Source organism: Tribolium madens, unplaced genomic scaffold (assembly GCF_015345945.1).
Source record: "Tribolium madens isolate multiple individuals breed KSU strain unplaced genomic scaffold, Tmad_KSU_1.1 Scaffold_91;HRSCAF=231;Tcas5.2_LG7, whole genome shotgun sequence".
NCBI classification, from domain to species: Eukaryota; Metazoa; Arthropoda; class Insecta; order Coleoptera; family Tenebrionidae; genus Tribolium; species Tribolium madens.
In genome coordinates, this window is record NW_025401063.1 from 10,154,786 (window position 1) to 10,175,974 (window position 21,189).

Consider the following 21,189-nt stretch of genomic DNA (forward strand, 5'->3'; position numbering starts at 1 on the left):
TGAATGTGATGGATTTTAACAAAATTCCAAAAGAGTGCTCCCCGGTCTTTGTACACTTACAGAGCTTGCATCATACAAAACCGCAGTAGTTCTTGCCTCATTCAACCTTTTTATTTTGTTTCTTATTTGTTTGTATTATAGCGCTTGATTCATTCAATTTTTTTCGTTTTAAAATTCATGATACTTTAGGTCCGTCCATTTTAAACTAATAATCTAGTCAAATTCCAAAATTTGTAATTTGTTGTTATTAAAACAATGTCAATATTGTACGTACACGAAACTAAATAAAGACAAGGCTGATTTAAACTATCACTTATTTTGCAAAACACATTTATTAAAAAGCATTAAAAAATATCAAATCTAGAATTTTTACAAACGCCAACAAATGCATAAAACCTACCAAAATCAAATCAAACGTAAGGATCAGGGCTGAAACAATTTGTACTTTGATTGAGCAATAAAAAAACCGTCTTTTGCGAATTACTTAGCAATTTCAGGAGGACAGTCTGGTTGATTACTCGGATGAGCCGCTCGGAACGCCGGATGGTTTTCCAATTCCCTATCAATCCTTAAAATAATTGGAAACGGTCGTAGGTCCACGTGAAACCTTCTCGCGTTGAAAACTTGTGGTATTAAACAACAATCCGCCTGAGTGATTTCATCCCCGACGCAGTATTTCCCCGCACTGGCCGAAAGTAACTTTTCCACAGCTCTGAACCCCCGATTAATCCAGTGTTGAGCCCATTCGTTCTTTTTTTCTTCCCCGACGTGAATAAGAACGACGAGATTTTGCAAAGGCTGGATTCCTGAGGCAATTACTTCGCAAATTTCACGGACCTGAATCAAAGTCGTTACAATCTATGGATAAAAAATCGTTTGATCTCCTGACCTTTGCACGTTTGACCACGTCGTGTGGCAGCAATGGCCTTTGGGGCCTCGTTTCTTCTAAATAAGCTAATATGCTTAAGGATTCCACCAAAGTGACACCATCGATGTGAAGAGCAGGCACTTGTTCCATGGGGTTGATTTCTCTGAACTCATTTGTATGTTGCTCACCCCCGGTTTTGATGAGAGATACGGGTTTGATGTCGTAGGGAATTTCTTTTAAATTTAGAGCTGAGAATTTGATTTTAACTCAAAAATTGAGAATTAGGAAATATATACTGTCTCACCTATTCGAACTCTCCACGAGCACGAACTTCGCCAATATGAATATAAAAGAGGCTAGAAATATTTTTAGAAAAATACATTCAGTGGTGATTTTTGGTTAGTAATTAATGGCCAGGAATTTTAGAAATTGATCCGATAAATAAGCAATGAAAAAAGGTACATACCTTACCAGACATTTTCGTTATTTTAATTTCGTTTAGAGATACATAGAAATGAATCGATCGTACGAAGCGTGCTCAAAAACTGAAATCAGCGACTGCTTTACAGCAACCCTACAATGAGTTGATTGTGTGCGACTGGTTTATTTGCAAACTTGTTCTATTGAAAGCGCAAACCCTTCGCTATTTAACTGGTTTTCGCACGCATTTTAATAACGAATTTTAATAAGATGTATCTAAAAAGTTGGATAAACAACATGATTCAGCGTTTTGTAGATGCTAATCGAGTGAACATGCACTTTTTTTTTTGCACAAAACTAGCTTAGTAACATAAAAAATCTTGTGATTCTAAAGACCAAGAGTCAATATGAACAAAATGCTAAGCTTATAAAAATTACTCTTTAGATAAAAAAAATTATAACACAGCAGGCTTAAGCTGTTGATTCAAAACAAAATTAAAATTGTCGGATTTATATTTCTAAGAAAGTGTTCCATTTGTTAGGAGTATTTTTTTATTTAATTTAAGCAATTAAATAGGTACCAGTAAATTAATCAAGCAACACCGGATTGTGGTTTTTGACACAATAAAACATCAAATCCATTTTTTGTCAAATTTTCTTGAAACAGCATGAAATAATAGTAAAAAAAAAGTCTAATTTGCCCCCTTACAGTGTGCTTTTATAGATAGCCATAAACGACTTCTACTGGAGACGTTAATAAACGTATTATAAACGCAAATTAGAATTTTTTTTACACTAATAACGATAATTATGGTTTTTATTTTTATAGGGAGTAAGCCTGAAATGTTGAATAGAAAGAAAAAGAAATTCATTTTTAAGTTTATTACGAGTAAATGAGGCAAGGGTGAGTAAAAATGTACGCATGTGCACATCTTAACAAAAATCATTCAAAATTTTGTAAAAATAGGTCAATGAACCCGCTCTAACCTCACTTATTTCATTCATAGTGCGAAAACTTCAGTTATCATAGAATATCATTGCCACGTCAGTGTTAGTTAATCGCATAATAAAAAAAAGTATTATTACCAGCTGTTTCGATGCTAATTGGGCCATATCTTGCACTGTTTTTATAAAAAAAACACAATCGCACTGATTCTAACTTTTACACGTCGAGCCTCGAGCCACAGATTGAGGGTTTAATCTGTGCTCGAGCTGGCAGTAAATAAAACACAGTCGAGTTCTGTTAAACCTGTATAATAGTTTGAAAATATATAAGAACAAAAATGGACCCAATGGAGAAAAAATTAGCAGAATATCGAGCTCGTAAAGCTCGGGAAGGAAAAATCAACGAGATCAAAGCAAAAACGAAAAGTTTCTTTAGTGATTTTTGGAAGAAGAGGCCGAAAACACGTGAACCAAAGGTAAGTTACTTGTTTTAAAACAAATACCAATTTTTGACACCTTTGTCCAATAGCCTACTGAGAAAGAGGTTTTGGTGCCCCACAGCCCCCCTGAAGACGAGTACCCTGAAGATGCTTCCAGTGCTTGTAGCGATGATGAGAGTATTAACTGTTTCTCGTATGTCGATTTATTTTATTATTTGCTATGGTTTGGACTTTGGATTGTATTGTATGTCATATTCATCGAGTTTCAATTTGGTACTGTTTTTTTTATTGTTTCTGCCATCGTTTTCATGTATGTGAACACACGTACAGGGCCTAAGAAAGTGGGGGAGGTTAGTGCATATTCGGTGTTTAATAAAAATTGTGAGAGCATTAATGGAACTTTAAAGGCTGAACAGTTTGAAAGAGAGATAAGATATGGACCTGCGGTTGTGCATTAGGGAAAAAAATAACAATATGCTGTGATATAAAGTGTTAAATTATTATTTATAAAAACAATAGTAACCCCTAAAATAGTGACTGAACAGTTAATCGTCTGAATTTTGTTCATTACGGCAGATGGGGGTAGGTACTCATTTTTTATTTCTTAATTATACACATTTTACTATTTCATTGTTGGCATTTATTTTAATAAATAATAAAAAATCTAAATAACATCTAACATCTTGAAAAAGTATCCTAACAAATAGTGGTTGTAAAAGGTAATCTCTACGGATTTATATTTCTTAAATGAAATCACATTTTGTATAATTTGTAATATGAGTAAAATATTGAAGGACTGTTATTACGTTTACAGTTTTTTAATCTTAATTAGTAGAAGGCAACTTTGGATAAAGAAGTCGCTAGCTAAGAGAGAAAACTTATATGCAACTCATACTTTATAGCTATAAATCTTTGTTCGAAGCGGTCCCTGAAAAAATTCAACATGTACCATTGCGGACCAAAAAATGTGACATCGAAAAGAATTTTAGAAAATTCATTAGCTTTAATGTCAAATATGGCTTTTCAAAATCTTCAAATCGTCCAAAATGTCTGAAACTGACAACTAATATGTCTGAATAAAAACGCGGTCAATTAATTCTGACTTCTAGTCTGTTCTAGACAGAATTGATTTTAATCAATATTTAACGCAAGGTAGGTATTCAAAAAATAGTAAATTTGACAGATAACTGACAGGTATAGACGTTATTACACATACGCTCATAAAATTTTTAGAGCACTCTTGACCACGGCTTTATTCAGACACTGTTAGATTAGTGGCAAGTTTTACACTTAATATCAACGGAATGGCAATGATGTCTCATTTTTTAGTTTTGATAGCACTCGACGATTAAATTAACACAATGCATTTTTTATCTTAAAGAGAAATTGGACGAAAATTACAACACCGTTTCTGGTTGGAACGTATTTGGTTGTGGCAACAATATCATAACACCAACAGCCATCAAAACATGCCACAGACTATGCAAATACTTATAATTATTTGACGTTTCCAGAAATATGAAAATAGTCAGCCCGACACAAACCACGAAGACTCCCAACGGTATAAAAATATACAAATACCTCTTGTGCAAAAACAACTGTTTAACTCTCTTCCATTTTAAAAACCAATTTATCGCTATGATTACAAGACCCGAAACAACCGGCAAGAGAAACCCCCAAATTCCAGTTTTATTTATAGTCGTCGTGAAAGACAATATAATAGCGCCGGTTATATGACACATAGTCGGCCAATAAGACGGCAAGTCAGCAATTGCGATTAATGTAACCCAAATAGCCAGAAGGGCACAGTAGAAATCGGCGAACTGCAGCGCCCCCAAGCGAGTGATACAGAAACTAATTAAATTTTCACCGGCATCACAGGCGTGGTAGAAGGTCGAGAAGAAACAAATTGCGAAATAAACGATAGCTTCGACGTAGTATTTGCGTCGATATGCTACATACACCGTTGGCAAAAACATCAAATTGCTGAGGACTAACAAAAGAAGCTCGATGACGATCATATAGTATGGAGTGGCTTGAGAGTCGTCGGAGCAATCCCAACCTGGAACAAAAAACAGTTTGTAGACACACCCAAAGAATCTTCTCGCTATTTACCTCTGTAATTGTCTGTGCACACACAAGTAGCATACACAACGCCATCGCAGACCATAAACATGCATCTTCCGTGTTTACCGCAATTGTTAGCACACGCCGTTGACGAAATATCGAAAAGTACACTAGAATTGCACTCTTTTTTACTCCTGAGACAAGGCCCATCACAGTCACATTTCGCACAACCGTTGGAATTGACAACTTCAGTCTTGCAGTCCAGTGAACAATTGTTGCAAGTCTCTTTGTTCACACAAATCGCTTGGCAGTCCCTGACACACCCTTTGAACTTCTTTTGACAATCATTAGGACAACTGCAAGGCACACATTCGCCACAGAACAATTTGAAGGTTGCATACCAAACCCCCGATTCGGGATAGGGGATCATCATAGAGGAATTATCACTAGATTTACCCACTATCAGGGGAGCCACATTATCAGTATCGTCATAATTGCACAAATTGGGCCAAGTTGGCAACTCTGGAGCCTCAGGCCGAATACAAGCAATGATTTTGTTTTCTTCGGGCTCGGCCTCGATTATTCTCTTGATTTTATTGATGCGTGGTTTGAACGCCAGGATAAATTGCAAGGTCCCCCCAATATCCGCATGTTCCCGGAGCCTAAACTGAAGCACTGCTAATTCCTTATTGGTCAAATTAACAGCAACATTTGATGAAATCGTAAATTTTTGTCTCAGTTCGTATGAATATGAGAAGCTTTCAGTACTAGATTCCCTTACTAAGTCGTACTGCTTGTATTTGATCACTTTCGTGATTTGATCGCTATTGAATATTCGCCAAACTGAATTATTAGACGTCCTTTCAGAGTCTTCTGCGAAATACTTGAGAGTGAATTTGAGACTAGATTTACTTTCGGTAGGTGAAGCAGGACCCTCAAAGAGAAATTCGATGTAATGCCAGTTATCCTCTTCCGTGTTGAAGGGAATAGTGACAGACTTGTCGATAAAAGAGGACTCTATTATTTCAGTCTTGATTGTACTGTTTTCAGATGGGATGGAACGGGATTGGATACGAATTATAAGACGAGTTGCAGTCTTTGCGAAGGAGATATTGTCTACAAGGAAAGTGGCGTGTGTAACGAATTCGGGGATGAAGAATGTATAAAGAATGCTGTGCGAAGTGAAGGTTTCGACGTTATATGAGGCGCCTTCTACGATCTGGCCGGCGCTAGGACGTCGTTTTATGTATAGGGTGGTTTCCACAAAAGCGTAGCATTCCGGGGTTAACTCTAAACAGATAAATTAGCTTGAGTTGTGGAGTTGCAGTATTACCAACCTGGTGGTTGGATGGACTCGTGCTTGGGGTCATTATATGGCAAAAAAGCGGTAATAAAATAACACCCTGGATCGGGTGACGTTAAATTCAAGTATTTCACAGTTTTGTCACTCATCAACTCAAGGTAAAAATAATGTGACCTTGTAATGTTTTTAAAACTGTCTGGGAATTTTGACCCGTCTGGATTGATCACCGGCAAAGATTTGTGTTTCATGTACATCAATACTTTCCGTGGGTTACAACCTGCAACCATTTATTACAAAAATAAACAACTGATATTTAAAATTACCAAATATCGAGGCCTTGGTCTCATCTGCCGTAAATTTAAGTGATGCAAAAGACACCTCTGAAGGGACTTCTACGTGCATCACGACGACATCGACGTAGCCCCCATACTTCTGCAGGTAGGATGTCCGAGTCTTGGACACGATTTCCAAATTTTCGTCCTCTTGGCATTGTATTGTTGGGTACAGAAGGATTAAAATTATCCATTTCATTATAGTCTTGCTGGAAGGTGAGGAAAACAAGGCTTTAATTGCAGGAAGTTGCTTTATGAGATCATCCCACTCGATGTTTCTTATCAACCAACGCACACAATATTTAATTGTTTAAAATGAATGGATTTATTTTTAAATTTTGGGCTCGAATGTTGCCTTTCATTGGTCGGCTCAATAGTTTATTATTTGTTTGTTTATGCCGATAGATGACAAAAAACACTTTGAGGTTAGGAAATCAATCGACTGTCAAAAGAAACGTCAAAAAGATGGAGACACGTTGCCCAACTTACAAATTTCATCTCCGTTTATTAACATTTATTTTATAAAATTACTTACATTAAAATAATTATATTGCAACTTTTTATAATTAACTGGTTAGAATAGAACGATATATGACTCAAAAATAAAATTAATTTTGTTTGTGCCAGTCTTATCTCTAAAACATTTATTCCTTGAAGGGTTTATCTCTATTACATGTTATTACATTATCAGTTAGAACGGTTGAGAAGTTTGAATAAACAAACATTACTGGATAATAATTTTTAATATTGAAAAATACAAAATTCTGTATAAAATCATTAAAATTCCCACGTATCCAACCATTTCAGCCCATACATGGTAGAATTGGGCTCGTTGGCATTGGAACCGCTCATTCCATATGTTAATGGCGAAAACAAATAAAAGCTATAAACCACTGTGGACAACACCAACGCCACCAATGTGTGATAAACAACATTGCCAGTCTTTTCTCCAAAAAAATTTGGTATCTCTTCCAATAAATAATCAATGATGATACCTATAATTCTATAAAATAAGTCATCACAAACAAAATTCGCCTCACCTGTAACCATTGAACTAAAAAGTAATGCCGGAAAATAATGATGGAAGTACAAAACGCGTCCCATTGCCCAAAACGGCACATAATGTAAAAGCCACCCCAAAAACAGCCACGCGCAAGCCACCAATTTCTCATTGTGAGACTCAGAAAATGATTTTATGTAACCTCGCTGTTGCCGAATCGCATTAGCTCCAAAAACAAATACGAATACTAACAGGAAAATTAAATTGGCCCACCAAATGACCGGATTTCCTAATAAATACACCCTGTAACTAGAACCAGAGAAGAATTGGCCCTAAAATTTCAATTACAAATAAAGCATCGAGATGTCAATCCCCCTACTCTGTAATTAATAGGCCACTGCCACGGCCTCGATGTGATTTCCCCTTCTTTCGGCTTCAACCCGGCATTCCCTTGAAACATCACAGCGTGAGACTCGAGAAACCGTTCAAAAAAACTTGGCGCATACACTTCGAAACTCACATTTGGCACTGGAACACAATTTTCAGATTGAATTATCTCAAACAGTGGAACGAACATTTTTCAAAAATATTCTCCTCGACGTTCCACACACCGTGAGGATCTCTGAGATTTGGGTTGCACGAAACCTCCTGTTGCTCGTATGCCCATTTCGGGAGTTGTTTGCCACTTGTTGTTAGAACGCAAGATTGTAAATAATGGACGAATTTTAATTTGCTGCTGACTGCAGTAACTTCACTGCCGTCTTTGGCCCCGATAACACTGATTTTCCAGACGTCGTTAGCGTCTCCAGTTCCGTTTTCGCCATAACCGGTCACTTGGTAGTGCTTTTTGGTGATGGGGGCTTGTTCTTTGTGCGAATGGAGGTTGCGTCTGGTTGGGACGTGTTCTAGACGGATTAAATCGCCACTGCGGACGATTGTAATGCCGGAAGTGTCTTCAGTGTTGTATTTTTTGATCAACCACTTGTTGTTATCGTCTTTGTGGGTGTAAGTGGTGATCTAAGATGACACTTTAAATGGTGATTTTGTAAAAAATTCTACATATACTACCTGTTGTTGTCTAGCTCCAACATTTTCTGGATATAGATGGTAATGGGAATGTAGGTACCCCCCACCGGTCCGGTGGTTTTTTAGTGTGATTATAGCCCCGTAAGCCACTTGGCGGGGCATACTTGCATTATGGAGACTGTTTCCTATTAATTGAGACTGAAACGCAGAACTGTAGAAGCCATCACCATTTCCGCTTCTGTTTAATACTGTTAAATGTATGTAGAAGAAAGTTATATAAAGGAGTATAGGCCAAACGATCAGGCAAATTCCTCTTGCTAATAAATGCTTAACTGTATCCATCTGTGGCATAAAAAACCAAACAAAAACTTTACAAATAATTTATTTGAGGAAACATTTAAATCACAATTAAGTAACTAATACATTGGCGGAATGAAAATTATCCTTTTTGTCCTTATCTTTTTTGAAATAATTTCCTAACACAATTCCACAGAACAAAATTAATCCAACTTGCGCATTCGATACAAATTTATTAGAACAATCACTGGCATTGTCAATGTTAAGTGTTAATAATTGGGAGATAAGATGTGTGGCTACTAGTGCAGTAGAGGCATAGTATGGCCACGCCATCTCATTCATGATCCCTGAGAGTACAACCCCTCCCATCATCACAGCACTAAATCCACTCAACCACAACTTCGTATCCCTATCAAACTTAAGCGCTGTCGACTTAATCCCTAATTTATAATCATCAGCCCGATCTTGATGCGCATAAATCGTGTCATAAATTATAGTCCAACACACTGACGCTAAATATAATGGCAAGCAAACTGGCAAATCGACGTGGCCTTTGATAGCACTGTACCCCAAGAGGATGCCCCAATTGAACGTCAGTCCTAATACCAACTGGGGCCAATACGTGAAACGTTTCATTAGAGGATAACTTATGACTAGACCCATGGAACTTGCTCCCAGGAACACACTGTACCAGTTTAATTGTAACAAAACTGCCAAACCTAGGCTTAACTGACCAGCAAGAAAAACCCAGGCGGCTTTCATGGAAACATCGCCGTTGACTAAAGGCCGGCCTTTGGTTCGCGTCACCTTTGAATCGATATCACGGTCCCACATGTCGTTGATTGTACACCCCGCACCTCGCATAATAACAGCCCCCGTTCCAAATAAGGCCAGCATGTAGAGATCGGGGAAACATCCAGGTGAGGCCGCCGAAGCTATGCCCCAGCCGCAAGGCCAGAATAGTAGCCATGTGCCGATTGGTTTGTCGAGTCGCATTAGTTTTAAGTAGGGTTGTACTGATTTAGGGGCACGATCAACAATTTTGGCGGGAAGTGTCTCATTTTTCTTGTCGAAACAAACTGTTGTCGTTGAAATGCAGTGGATATTTGGAGTTAAAATTGTCCTAACCTTAATTTTCGGTGCACGGAAATTTACCACCTTGATTAACGAATTTGCAGTTCTGAGAGCTAACATTATGCGCCAGCGGTGGTAGAGGTGCGATTTTAATAAGAATTTCAATGTGTTAGCATTGTTTTTGTGGTAAAATGAGTTTTCTGTGATGACATAACCTTCATCATATGTCAACTGTCAAAAATATAACCTCAATTTTTCAAAAAAAAAAAAATTGGGCTTAATCTATTTTATATCCGTTTTTTTCCAGTATGCTAATTTCTGTTACTTACCACTGGTCGTGACATATTTTCTAAAATATTCCATAAATCAGCAATGGTCATAAGCCCCACTAGTAGTACCACGAAGAGTCCCACAAATTTCACAGATATACAACACGCCAACATGGTCCCCGTAAAAATCAACCAAACCCACCAAGTCGCTGTAAATTCTGTGATTCTGGGTGATGAAACTTTCACAGCCCCCAAAACTGAACCCATGATAAAACATAATAAAATGGGGTCCAGAAGTATGTATTGGGTTAGAGTAAGAAGTCCCACATCTGCAAATATTTCTTGAATATTACTGGTCCTTTGTGGTTAAATTATAGTTACCAAAAAGTATCAAAAGAGATGCAAAAGTGGCTGCTGTGATTGATTGGGTCATCTCATCAACTGCCAGAAATGACATTGGGACCAAAGTGGCCCCCAAAGCTGTACAAAACTGTTGATAATTATTAGTCAATTGTAAAAAAGTTTGAATTTACCACACGCATTCCAACGTAACTAGTATTTTCGTATTTATCACCTGGTTTGTCAAACGCAAACGTACCATCATAACCAGTTAAATAACCAGAAAGTCCTATTAACATCTAAAAATTGCAATTGTCAATATTTTTGCAAAAAATTCCGTTTATTAGTACTTTGCCGAGAGGCGGATGTACATCAAAAAAGAAAGTTCTATTGATATACCAACTGCCCATTTTTCCAAAATGGGTCTCATCCCAGCTAAGGATATTAAAATTGGAATTTTCTTCTAACAAATAAAAAATACTTACCAGACATGGTCCGGTTCTGCTATTTTATAAAACCTCGTTGTTACAGTTAAAACACAAATAATACCAAAAATTAACCACCAAAAACTGTTTATGAAAATTTTAATTAAATTAGGTTTTTCTAGACTTACATTATTTACCTTTTTTGTAAATTTGCACCTTTTTGAGCCATTTTCACGATAATTCATGATGTGAGCATACTACACTCAAGACGAATAATGCAATAACGGTACTACTGGACACGTTATGTCTCCATGAAGAGAAAGTAGCCAACAAGGCACTTCATAAATTACTTCTATATCTGCTTCACGATTTAATTCAAAACACTTTTGTTGTCTGTTAACGCAAAATAATGGGTGCAGTGAAAGAAAAATCAAATAAAAACGAATTTAAACCATAAACAATAACATAACCTCATTTCATTTAAAAATGTCAAACACAACTTTTCAAAATTGACGGATTGCGGAATGGGAATAATTAAATGGGATTGATAGGAATAACGAATTCACGATTTTCCGTACTTTTTATGAAATGTGAGAGAGGTATGTGTTTTAAAAAGGAAGGTATGTTCAAGTTCAACTAAATAATATCTAAAATTATTTTGTTTAATAGGTATTAAATATTTTTCATTTTTATTTTTCCATCGAAACTTGAATAATTAAATCAAAAATGAGTTTTGGAAAGGTTTTTAAAATTCTAATAAAGAGAAATAAATACGTTCCCGTTGGATAAGTCTCAGTATGAGTGGAAAATTTATTGAAATTAATGTAATAACAAATGATTCATTTGGTAGGTACTTTTATTGTACTCGAACGCATGAAAAACCACATAAAGCGACATTGCTCTGACATTTAGCGGTCGTGGGGTCAAATGGGGTTAAAAATGCATGCGCTGCTTGCCCCTCTTCGATTTCTCATGTAAAAAATAAAAAATCAACGAAATTCACCTGCATTTTTACCTGTCTCGTCAAGTTCCGATTGTTCGTCGGTGAGCGGCTCCACGCATGCGCATTCCATCACTATCAATATAAATCGCGTGGGACGCCATTTTGATATAGTGCTTTGTGTACGGCATCATCATTCTCCCCAAAATGAAAACTTTCGATACATTGAAATAACAAAGTGAAAAGTGTGCGCGGGGGTCGCAAGGTAAGTAAAACCTCCACTTGTTCAATATATCTCCCAACTTGGGGCTCACCCAAACAAATCGGACCGATTTCCGAAACAGTGCATTTTAAAAGCCGAAAATTGTTTGTAAACAAGCATTATACTTTTCGTGTCCCGAAAAAATATAAATTCGGAGAGTTTTATATCGAATTCCTATAAAAATACCACGAAATAATTGCCCAAATGTGGCTTTATTTTGATTTTTGACAAGGCGGGAAGTTCGGGACGTCAGAGAAATCGCCTAAAGGCGCGTTCACATAAGGTCGATTTTGGCGCGTCGCGATTTTCTGAAAATTTTCTTCTCTCTACATGTTGGTCTTTTCCAGCCAGATAAATGGATTGGAAAAATGTGGCTCCGCAGTGAAAAACGGAAAAACTTCCGCGCGATCTGCCTCAACAGAATTCGGAAAGCGCGAAAAAGTAAAATCGGACACAAACAGAAGAAAAACGAAACGCCCACTCTGTCCGACGAATGCAAAGAAAACTTTCAGGCCCAAGTGGTGCCCGAGTTCAGCCTCGCCGAGGGCCCCACTCTGGAAACGGACCTGAAATGTTTCGAATACTTTGAGGCCAACAACGCGGTTTCTTATGAGAAAACATCACCAGAGATTGTCTTAAATTCCGATCTTCCGAAAGAAATTGAATATTCCAATTTCAACAGTGGGCTCGCGATGGCTTGCGAGGAGACCCTCAACCATACAGATTATGCTTCAAGCATGCAGTTTCATGTCACTGATAAAAAGGCATGCGATAAGTACAATTTTGATGTTTTCTCAGAAAAGATCTGCGAAAGCATGTATTACGAGTATGGGTCTTTGAGAGATGATTATCAAGATGTTCAGTTTGACGTTAACGATTTGAATAATGTTAACACCCAGGAGTTCACCAATATGCTGGACGAGGAGATGGCGCAAGGCAACATGGGCAACGTCGTCTACGATTATACCACGCTGTACCCAGTTTCTATACCAGAAGGTAATTAACTGTTCATACAAAAATTCTTTTCTATTAAAAAAACACTGGATTAAGTAGAGATAAAAATTTCCTAAAAATTGAGTAAAAAAAAACTACTGGATTAAGTAGCGATAAAAATTTCCTAAAAATTGAGTAAAGCAAAAAAATAAAAAAATCAGCTTGTACAGCGTGAGTCATAAACGCCCTGACCGATTTTCCAACGCAACCCAAAATACATTTTCAGATACCACTATGCCTTAATTGATGAACCGTTTGAAATTTTTCAAAGTTATCAACATAGATACTGTGAGCTCTAACATTTATTATAAATTGCATTTTTGTGGCATTCTCCAGATACCAAGATCATTTTGTTTGTTTAAATACATTTTGAATTCAAGGGAATAAAAAAGTGGAATTGATGACTATCAAATTGAATGAATGACATATCAACAACTAGTTTGATTTAAATTAAGTAATCTAAATTTTTCAAGTATAAAAGCTAAGTTGTCTTTGAGAATGTATTTTGGGTTGCGTCTGAAAATCGGTTAGGATCTTTATTATAAATAACTCACCCTGTATAAAGAAAAAAAGTTGAAGTCAAAAAATTTAAATATTGTGCATTTGTGACTGTAAAGTGGAAGTTATAGGGCCAAACAATTCTAAAGAGAGAATTAGCGAAAGTTTATTGAATTGGAAAAAATTCAAAAGTTTGTTTGAATCGCAAAGTATCATATTTATCTGAGCGATAAAAAGGCTGCCTCCACTTTTATCATCGTAGGAACTCATAACAATTTTATTAATGTTTAATTACAACATTCCATTCAAGCTGTTCATTTCTTTACCATTTACTTACTAACATATTACGTTTTCTAAAAATTTCAATATTTTTTGCTTTTTTTATTTTAACAGAATATCGTACCTAGTTTGGAAAAATATTCTTAGGTTGCCAAATACATTTTTTACTAGTTTCATTTTTACTTCACTAATCGTTAATAAAGACTTTATTTAGAAAATTTCCTTTGCAAAGGTCACATGATTTCAAATATCACCCCCGAGTCTGAAGACCGCCTCGACAAACAACCTGAACACGTGGAAGTCGAAGACACATGGGAAGCTTTCGATCCCTACCTTTTTATTAAACACCTTCCTCCTTTAACTTTCGACATGCGTTCTAAATGCCCCGCTCTCCCGTTAAAAACCAGATCCAGTCCAGAATTCAGCTTGGTCCTGGATTTGGACGAAACTCTAGTTCATTGCAGTTTACAAGAACTCTCCGACGCAAGTTTTCACTTTCCTGTCCTCTTCCAAGACTGTTCCTATACGGTCTATGTCCGCACCCGCCCTTTTTTCCGTGAATTCATGGAAAAAGTTTCTCAAATGTTTGAAGTGATTTTGTTCACTGCATCGAAGAGAGTTTATGCTGACAAATTGTTAAATCTGTTGGATCCAGAGAGGAAGTGGATTAAGTATCGATTGTTTCGGGAACATTGCGTATGTGTCAACGGCAACTATATTAAGGATCTTTCAATACTGGGAAGAGATCTTTCCAAGACTATTATTATTGATAATTCACCACAAGCCTTTGGTTACCATGTAAGTTGTAGGAGACTTTTTAATAGCGTTGTTTACTTACATCGTGTTTTTTAAAGCTTAATAACGGCATACCGATTGAGAGTTGGTTCGTGGACAGGACCGACTCTGAACTTATGAAACTGTTACCATTTTTAGAAGATCTTGTGCAACTGGTAAGTAAAATATTTCGGATCGTTTGATGAGAAACATTCATTCATTAATTAATTTTACAGAAAGAGGATGTCCGACCACACATTCGCAACAAATTCAAACTATTCAGTTACTTACCCCCTGATTAATTGGCAGTTGTAGTTGCATAGACAATCGCATACCCACATAATACTCTGTTTTTGTTTTCGTTAAGTCCCATTGCGTTGAAGTACTGACTGACGTCACTGTTGTTTCTTTAAATTATGACGCAACTGGAGGTGCCTTTCGGAACGTCTTTTGTAGATTATTTTATAAGTAGCCATTTTTATTCAAATGTTGTCTTTTGTCAGTGATTTAATTGTGCAATATGAAAGAAATTATTACAATTGGAGGTTGTTTTTTAAAATTGAAAAAAAAACCCTAGATTGTATATAATTATGAATTGTTGGTCAGTATTTTAAGAAACAAAAAGTATATTAACAAATTAGAGAGTATAAAAAGTTGAATTCTTTTTATTGTATCACTTTGTATATAGGGATCAAAAACTTAGGAAAATTCTCTTGCCATGTAAGGAAAAATATATGACCATAGAATAGTTGCAATTTATGCACAAGAGTATTTTATTTGTTGTCTGTTATATTTTTTTAAATGCGTATTATACGTAAACAGGGTCCAGTCACCCACGTTACGTTGTAGAAAATATTTTTTTAAGTTGTTAATTTTTGTTCGACTGGGTCCTCAAGTATTAATTCTAAATGTTATATGTTTTATATTTTATAAGAATGCTTAGCATGATATGCTAAAAACATTGTGAAAATGTTCAAGTTCCGCTGTACTTATTTAGAAAAACTACCAGGCACTCGTTCCGACCAGCTACACTTTTTCAACCATTTGTTGATAGTTCTGTAAATTAATGCTTTTTATAATTTACTCATTGTGCTACAAAGTGTTTTCTTTGTTTCCACTGTTATACTTAGTTATTTTTGTAAGATTATATCTTAATAAATAAATATATCTCCGTACACATTAAAAACTGTATTTCACTAACGTCCATATGGATGAATTTGGGTGGCACTTTTGATGTTAGTCTTTATAGCAGAGGGCGCTTTATTCATGGTTTGAGTACTGGGTGGCATCTGTCCTTGCCCAGGAGTGCCCCCAGGTCGTCCTTGTGGCGCTACCATCATCCCTCCTGACGTCGGATTAGGCTGTCCGTTGGGATTCGTCCCCATTTTAAGCCCTTTCCCCATCCCAACAGCTGCCACAAGAGAATGAGTGTCAGCTACACTGGAGTTCTGTTGAGTGCTTCCCCTGGCTGAAGATTCAACTTCCCATTCTTCTCTCGCTTTGCTTACAAGTTCCCAAACATGAGAAACAACTTTCTGATAAGCAGCAATTTGTTTCTGCAAATTTTTATTTAAAGAAATGTTATTTTACATAATTTTATAACACACCTGTGCGTTCTCATATGTTAAAGTTGACGCTTTATGTTCTAGTTGCATCATTTTATTTTCAGCCAAGGGTTCCAGTTTAGTCCGAAGGTAGTCTGGGACTAAATCATGGGCAAAAGTTGTGACTCTGTGTTCAGTCATTTGAGCCAATTGTTCGTCTCTCTCGGGGGACAACATAAGAGGTAGTACTGTGAGATTTCTAAGGGTCGGACATTTATCATGACTTAAAACCTTGGAAAGGGAGGTGAGTTGACCGGACATAAGGGCGTAATTGTCCAAAAATGTGGGCCAGTTGAGAGTCTCATATTCATTCTCTACCTTGTAAATCATTGAAGCTATCGATGATTTTAAGTCGTTGACACGTTGGATTATGGAATCTAGTGATGATTCGAGTTGTTTTTCTTCTCGTTGCATTTTGTTTTTTATATTTTTATAAAATAATGTTTACAAAAACATAACCTTAACCACAACAGACAAGTCGACAAGTGCCGTCGCTGACACCAACTATGAGATTCAAAAGACTCTAAGAAAGTACATACTAAAGAATTGATTTTTTTAAATTTTAAATTAGTTACTTAAATATTTTCACACAAAAAGTTTTTTGTTCTTGTTTGTTGTATTTATTGTAAAAATATGTTTTAAGTAATTATTTGATTATAAATATAAAACAACGAAGTCGATAATGCAGGTCACTCACCTGTCATCCTGTCAGTATAGTGCCGTTTGTTGATCTACAAATGTTAAAATCTACTTACTTATTAAAATGCTACGTGTTTAATGTAAACGATTTATTGTGTGATAAACAATAAGACATCCACAAAATGTCTAAACATCCGGCAGTGATAGAAATCAAATCATTATGATTTTGCAGGTAAGATGTTGCCCCACTTTTTCTTTAACTACTTATCGGTTTTTATAGGATAGGAACACTTTAGTAAGATAATAGAATAACATGCGACTGAAACGCACAAACTTTATACTAGGAATATGTGTAATAACTTGGGCTTTAGTGTTATATTTTGCATTCCTGTCCCATCTAACAAGTAAAAGTGAACCAAATGGAAACGTTGACAAACAAATCATGATACTGGAACAAGGCATATCAGAACAGTTTAAAATAAATAATGACATGATCCATGACGCTAGGAGGTTTTTACAAATAAAAAGCCAAGGAGATGTTAGCAAAAGTAGTATAAAGGATTTTCAAGACTTTAAATTACCAGTACTAGTATTTGCGTGCAATAGAGTTGGTGTCAGTAGGTGCTTAGATAGGCTTTTGCAATATAGACCAGATCCTGATAAATTTCCAATAATAGTGAGCCAAGTAAGAAAGATTTATTTCCTGATGTATTAATACTGATAAAAAAATCACAGGACTGCAATCATGAGGAAACAACCGAAACTATTAGAAGATATGGATCTCAAGTGTCACTTATCCAGCAACCAGACCAATCTGATATTCAGGTACCCCCTAAAGAAAAAAAATTCAAGGGATATTTCAAGATAGCGCGCCACTACGGCTGGGCCCTCAACCAAATGTTTTTTAATTTTAATTTTAGTACTGTTATTATAGTTGAAGGTTTGCCTAATTGTATCGCAATGAAATTCATTTTACAAACCATTTTCAGACGACTTGGAGGTAGCTCCAGACTTCTTTGAATATTTCCTTGGTACTTACCCAATTTTAAATCGTGACCCGACCCTTTGGTGCATTTCCGCCTGGAACGATAATGGAAAGGAGGGTCTAGTGGAGGAAAATCACCCAGATCTGTTGTATCGCACTGACTTTTTCCCGGGTTTGGGTTGGATGTTGACAAAGTCCTTGTGGCTGGAATTGTATACCAAATGGCCGAGGGCTTATTGGGACGACTGGATACGCGATCCATTGCAGAGAAAAGGCAGGGCGTGCATTAGGCCAGAAATATCGAGAACGAGGACGTTTGGCAAAGTTGGGGTTTCAAAGTATTATTTATTTTTTTTTTTTTTGAAAATATTTAATGAAATATTGTAGTGGGATGTTTTTTGAAAAGCACTTAAAATACATAAAACTGAACGAGAAGTTTGTGCCTTTTACCAAAATGAATTTGAGTTATTTATTAAAGGATGTGTATGATAGGGATTTTATTCGAGATGTTTACCAAAGCGTGATAGTCAGTTACCAGGAACTGAAAGGAGGCAAAATTGCTCACGATGGACCTGTAAGGATTGTTTATCGCTCAAAAGAAGAGTATAAATTAATCACGAAAAAATTAGGACTCATGGATGATTTTAAAGTAATTTTATTATCATTTGTAATCCATGTTATCATTTTTAATTTTGTAGAGTGGGGTTCCTCGCACTGCATACAAGGGTATTGTCACTTTCCATTATAAGGGACGAATGGTGCATTTAGCTCCCAATTTGAATTGGAAAGGTTACGACTTGACGTGGAGCTAACCTTAAGATTCCTAGTTACTTACACAATTCCATGTTTGATATTAATATATTTGTTGTTTTATGTTTGCACATTCAAAATGTGAACTGTTGGAATTTTAATTTTGTTCTAATCAAGTTAAAAATTGTGATAAAGTTTTTAATGGCGACTTGTGAGGTAGGCTGCGATAACAAATGGCAGCATTTGAAAGTAGCCCACTAAAATATGTATAAGTTCAAATATCGATTGCTCGATAAATTGTTATACCAATTTAAGACAAGTACATGGAAAGCGAGCGAGTTGTCAATATTCTACTATATTCTAAAAGTTTTTGCATATAGAATACAGAAGGCGATTACATAAAATATGTAGAGTTCAATTAGCAATACCATATGTTCTAAGTTTTGACAGCTCATTCGCAACATATGGACCGCGCTTCTTAATGTAAATAAAAGTGAATAATAAAATTGTACAAATTTACTCCGATTTTGAGTTTACGTCATTCTAAAGAAGCACACAAAACATTAATTGAGTGTCATAGTAGTGTTTCTATTGTCGCTCAATATACCCGCTAATGCACATAAGATGAGAATAATGTATTTTGGGTTGCATTTTATCTTTGTAAGAGTTTATCATTGATAACATCAATTTACCTAATATTAATTCAAGAATTTTTAAACTAAGATTTTTATTACTAATAAATACATAGAGCTAAAATTATAATACTTATTTGTAATAATCTAAATTAATACAGTGCCTAAAATTAAGTAAGAGTTTAATTACACGTAACACACGATTTGGCAAGTGCGCAGTCGCGCGCTCGTAGCGCAAATGAATGAAACAAAATTTTGGCAGTGCTTTTAAAGCGAATAAGTCACGCACTCCTCTTAACTATAGTTAGTGGAAAAACAATCACAGACATCTATTAATATAAGAGTATTATATGTATATCATCTGATGGAAGAGTCGATACGTTGGAATCTACAAAATTTTAAACATAAAAAAATATATACAAAAATTTAACAGAAATAAATATGTTTTTTGGAAGTATCAAACAATTCCAACGACATGCATTTGTTAGGAAAGAATCAGCCACACATTATTTTACTTTCACTCGAATATCTTATTTTTTTAAGTCAGTACTGGATTTGACTATGCATTTTCCTCCAATCACAGATTATTCGAACAGATCTTGTTGCGCCCGTTTGCAGGAGACGCAGCAGTGGTTTGTATAGTAGGGGTATTGGCATAGCCGGGCCTGGACCGCCAGGTAGCAGTTCCGGATTCGGTCCACGCAGGAACCTAAAATTTTTGATTCTACAGAAAAAGAAATCATTTTCTTTACTTAAAATTTCTAGTGTCTTTGTTATAATAATGATTACACTTAATTAACTGTAATTATTTTTATAACATTTTTAGCAATTTCTTATTATCTTCAGAGTTCTAAGAAGATAGGATTTTTACCATTTTCTTTATTAATACTAAAAAGAATTTTCTAAATTTTTATACTTACGATCGGTTGGTTCGTCCTGCACCGGCTTATGACGATGCTCCTCAATCCTCGAGCAGGCACACTGTCTTTTTGTCGGCAGGACTTCCCCCTCACACCCATTACTTCCTCTCCCCTGGGCATCCATGCATTTCACCTCGCGTTTCTGCACCCCTGCAGGGCACTCGCATACGCCCCATTCCCCAAAGAACCACATAGGCGGACATGTTCCAGCGCAAGGCTGGTCCATGGGCGGTTTGGTGCCAACAGGACAAGTCATCTCATTAGTGATATGAGCCTGTCCCCGGATTTTCACCACGCAAAAAACGTCTCTCTTCTGCACGAGTGTCCCGAAGCAAGATTTCGGGCAAGGGGACCACGGACCAGTCACCCATTGTCCCCCGCATTGCTTATCGCTGGAACAGGCGCGGGACGTCTCAGGTTTGCTGTGGTCGGAGCAATTAGAATGAGGGCAAAGGGCGAGTCGGGATTGGCTACCAGTCCCGCAGGATTCTGAACAATGTGACCACTCGGTGAGGAGCCAAGGGGAGATTTCAAAGGTCGCGGAACAGGGGCCGTTTTCGCAATATTCGGCGTATTTGGGACGGTCTTCTGGGGGGCACCGGCCGCTGGGGCAGGTCACTGAGCGCGTGCGGTGGCCGGTGCCGCAGGAAACAGAGCACTGCAAAATATTTTTAAATATGTAATTTTTAAAATTCAAAATTTCTAGGGTAGTATTTAAAAAAAAATAGTTTTGATCATTTTAAATGTTTAACACCTAAAGATGTTTAGAACTCCCTCTGAAGGATTTATAATTTTTTTTCTAAGTTTGTAGCATTTCTAAAACTTAAAATAAGTAAACACTTATTTACATTTTTTCCTAAAAAAGTATCTATTGAGTTCAAAAATTGTAAGATAGGTACTTTTAAGTTTCATAACTATATCGTAAGTATATCCTTAGATCTTTAGATACTAGCATTTTTTAAATTCCCATGTTTTCAGATTAAAAAAAATATTAAAAATGTTTAAACCGCTTAATCATTTTTCAATCTTGGGTTATAATTAGCTCTTATGTTGTTAAATTTTTTACATTAGACTTCTTAATTCTTATGATTTTTAAAAAATAGCCAGA

The 21,189-nt window shown here is 36.3% G+C and overlaps 9 protein-coding genes across 17 annotated transcripts in view; 3 read left to right on the plus strand and 6 right to left on the minus strand.

The window, feature by feature from the left end:
- Positions 1-313: 313 nt before the first annotated feature.
- Positions 314-2,533, minus strand: LOC123010945 (probable maleylacetoacetate isomerase 2). Of its 3 annotated transcripts, none has more exons than XM_044408150.1 (5): positions 2,375-2,533; positions 1,173-1,224; positions 890-1,116; positions 485-837; positions 314-429 (listed from the first exon to the last, which is right to left on the minus strand). In XM_044408150.1, the coding sequence occupies exons 1-5, from the start codon at positions 2,399-2,401 to the stop codon at positions 411-413; spliced, it is 678 nt and encodes a 225-aa protein (XP_044264085.1). In that variant the 5' UTR covers positions 2,402-2,533; the 3' UTR covers positions 314-410. The 3 variants fall into 3 exon arrangements, with proteins under 3 accessions (XP_044264085.1, XP_044264083.1, XP_044264084.1); XM_044408148.1 differs by having other exon boundaries at positions 314-444; XM_044408149.1 differs by lacking the exon at positions 2,375-2,533 and adding an exon at positions 1,335-2,327 and having other exon boundaries at positions 314-444.
- LOC123010946 (SAYSvFN domain-containing protein 1) lies at positions 2,074-6,997 on the plus strand. 4 transcript variants are annotated; one of them, XR_006413120.1, is made up of 3 exons: positions 2,074-2,709; positions 2,763-6,127; positions 6,180-6,997. XR_006413120.1 is itself a non-coding variant. In XM_044408152.1 (3 exons), exons 2-3 carry the CDS (start codon positions 2,572-2,574, stop codon positions 3,129-3,131), a joined length of 507 nt encoding a protein of 168 aa, XP_044264087.1. In that variant the 5' UTR covers positions 2,107-2,192; positions 2,296-2,571; the 3' UTR covers positions 3,132-6,997. The 4 variants fall into 4 exon arrangements, 2 of the variants coding, with proteins under 2 accessions (XP_044264087.1, XP_044264086.1); XR_006413119.1 differs by having other exon boundaries at positions 2,763-3,255; positions 4,188-6,997; XM_044408152.1 differs by having other exon boundaries at positions 2,107-2,192; positions 2,296-2,709; positions 2,763-6,997.
- On the minus strand, positions 3,131-7,019 carry LOC123010931 (post-GPI attachment to proteins factor 6). The gene is made up of 5 exons (XM_044408123.1): positions 6,911-7,019; positions 6,367-6,584; positions 6,078-6,320; positions 4,789-6,030; positions 3,131-4,735 (listed from the first exon to the last, which is right to left on the minus strand). The coding sequence occupies exons 2-5, from the start codon at positions 6,572-6,574 to the stop codon at positions 4,071-4,073; spliced, it is 2,358 nt and encodes a 785-aa protein (XP_044264058.1). The 5' UTR covers positions 6,575-6,584; positions 6,911-7,019; the 3' UTR covers positions 3,131-4,070.
- Positions 7,020-7,099: 80 nt separating this feature from the next.
- LOC123010933 (protein O-mannosyl-transferase 2) lies at positions 7,100-11,301 on the minus strand. 3 transcript variants are annotated; one of them, XM_044408126.1, is made up of 11 exons: positions 11,003-11,301; positions 10,866-10,949; positions 10,731-10,815; positions 10,575-10,679; positions 10,423-10,531; positions 10,102-10,370; positions 8,444-8,599; positions 7,951-8,392; positions 7,755-7,903; positions 7,416-7,707; positions 7,100-7,370 (listed from the first exon to the last, which is right to left on the minus strand). In XM_044408126.1, the coding sequence occupies exons 1-11, from the start codon at positions 11,032-11,034 to the stop codon at positions 7,153-7,155; spliced, it is 1,941 nt and encodes a 646-aa protein (XP_044264061.1). In that variant the 5' UTR covers positions 11,035-11,301; the 3' UTR covers positions 7,100-7,152. The 3 variants fall into 3 exon arrangements, with proteins under 3 accessions (XP_044264061.1, XP_044264060.1, XP_044264062.1); XM_044408125.1 differs by having other exon boundaries at positions 8,444-8,743; positions 11,003-11,300; XM_044408127.1 differs by lacking the exons at positions 10,731-10,815; positions 10,866-10,949; positions 11,003-11,301 and having other exon boundaries at positions 8,444-8,743; positions 10,423-10,521.
- LOC123010942 (4-hydroxybenzoate polyprenyltransferase, mitochondrial) lies at positions 8,768-10,093 on the minus strand. The gene has a single exon (XM_044408143.1). It carries the CDS (start codon positions 9,890-9,892, stop codon positions 8,810-8,812), a length of 1,083 nt encoding a protein of 360 aa, XP_044264078.1. The 5' UTR covers positions 9,893-10,093; the 3' UTR covers positions 8,768-8,809.
- Positions 11,302-11,466: 165 nt separating the features above from the next.
- On the plus strand, positions 11,467-15,559 carry LOC123010938 (CTD small phosphatase-like protein 2). Of its 2 annotated transcripts, none has more exons than XM_044408139.1 (6): positions 11,467-11,600; positions 11,656-12,010; positions 12,355-13,003; positions 14,010-14,575; positions 14,632-14,727; positions 14,788-15,559. In XM_044408139.1, exons 3-6 carry the CDS (start codon positions 12,376-12,378, stop codon positions 14,851-14,853), a joined length of 1,356 nt encoding a protein of 451 aa, XP_044264074.1. In that variant the 5' UTR covers positions 11,467-11,600; positions 11,656-12,010; positions 12,355-12,375; the 3' UTR covers positions 14,854-15,559. The 2 variants fall into 2 exon arrangements, with proteins under 2 accessions (XP_044264074.1, XP_044264075.1); XM_044408140.1 differs by having other exon boundaries at positions 11,472-11,600; positions 12,359-13,003.
- A 46-nt stretch (positions 15,560-15,605) lies between these two features.
- LOC123010944 (mediator of RNA polymerase II transcription subunit 8) lies at positions 15,606-16,810 on the minus strand. The gene is made up of 2 exons (XM_044408147.1): positions 16,159-16,810; positions 15,606-16,107 (listed from the first exon to the last, which is right to left on the minus strand). Exons 1-2 carry the CDS (start codon positions 16,567-16,569, stop codon positions 15,748-15,750), a joined length of 771 nt encoding a protein of 256 aa, XP_044264082.1. The 5' UTR covers positions 16,570-16,810; the 3' UTR covers positions 15,606-15,747.
- A 23-nt stretch (positions 16,811-16,833) lies between these two features.
- On the plus strand, positions 16,834-19,048 carry LOC123010941 (alpha-1,3-mannosyl-glycoprotein 2-beta-N-acetylglucosaminyltransferase). Its single transcript, XM_044408142.1, has 6 exons — positions 16,834-17,026; positions 17,075-17,479; positions 17,530-17,734; positions 17,784-18,117; positions 18,167-18,428; positions 18,478-19,048. The coding sequence occupies exons 2-6, from the start codon at positions 17,108-17,110 to the stop codon at positions 18,589-18,591; spliced, it is 1,287 nt and encodes a 428-aa protein (XP_044264077.1). The 5' UTR covers positions 16,834-17,026; positions 17,075-17,107; the 3' UTR covers positions 18,592-19,048.
- A 191-nt stretch (positions 19,049-19,239) lies between these two features.
- LOC123010930 (thrombospondin type-1 domain-containing protein 4) overlaps positions 19,240-21,189 on the minus strand; it is a 45,876-nt gene continuing 43,926 nt past the window's right edge. Inside the window, exons 10-11 of the mRNA XM_044408122.1 lie at positions 20,082-20,739; positions 19,240-19,870 (exon numbers count right to left, since the gene is read on the minus strand). Coding sequence (XP_044264057.1) covers positions 19,746-19,870; positions 20,082-20,739 — 783 coding nt within the window. The 3' untranslated portion in view covers positions 19,240-19,745. The remainder of the gene's footprint in view (positions 19,871-20,081; positions 20,740-21,189) is intronic.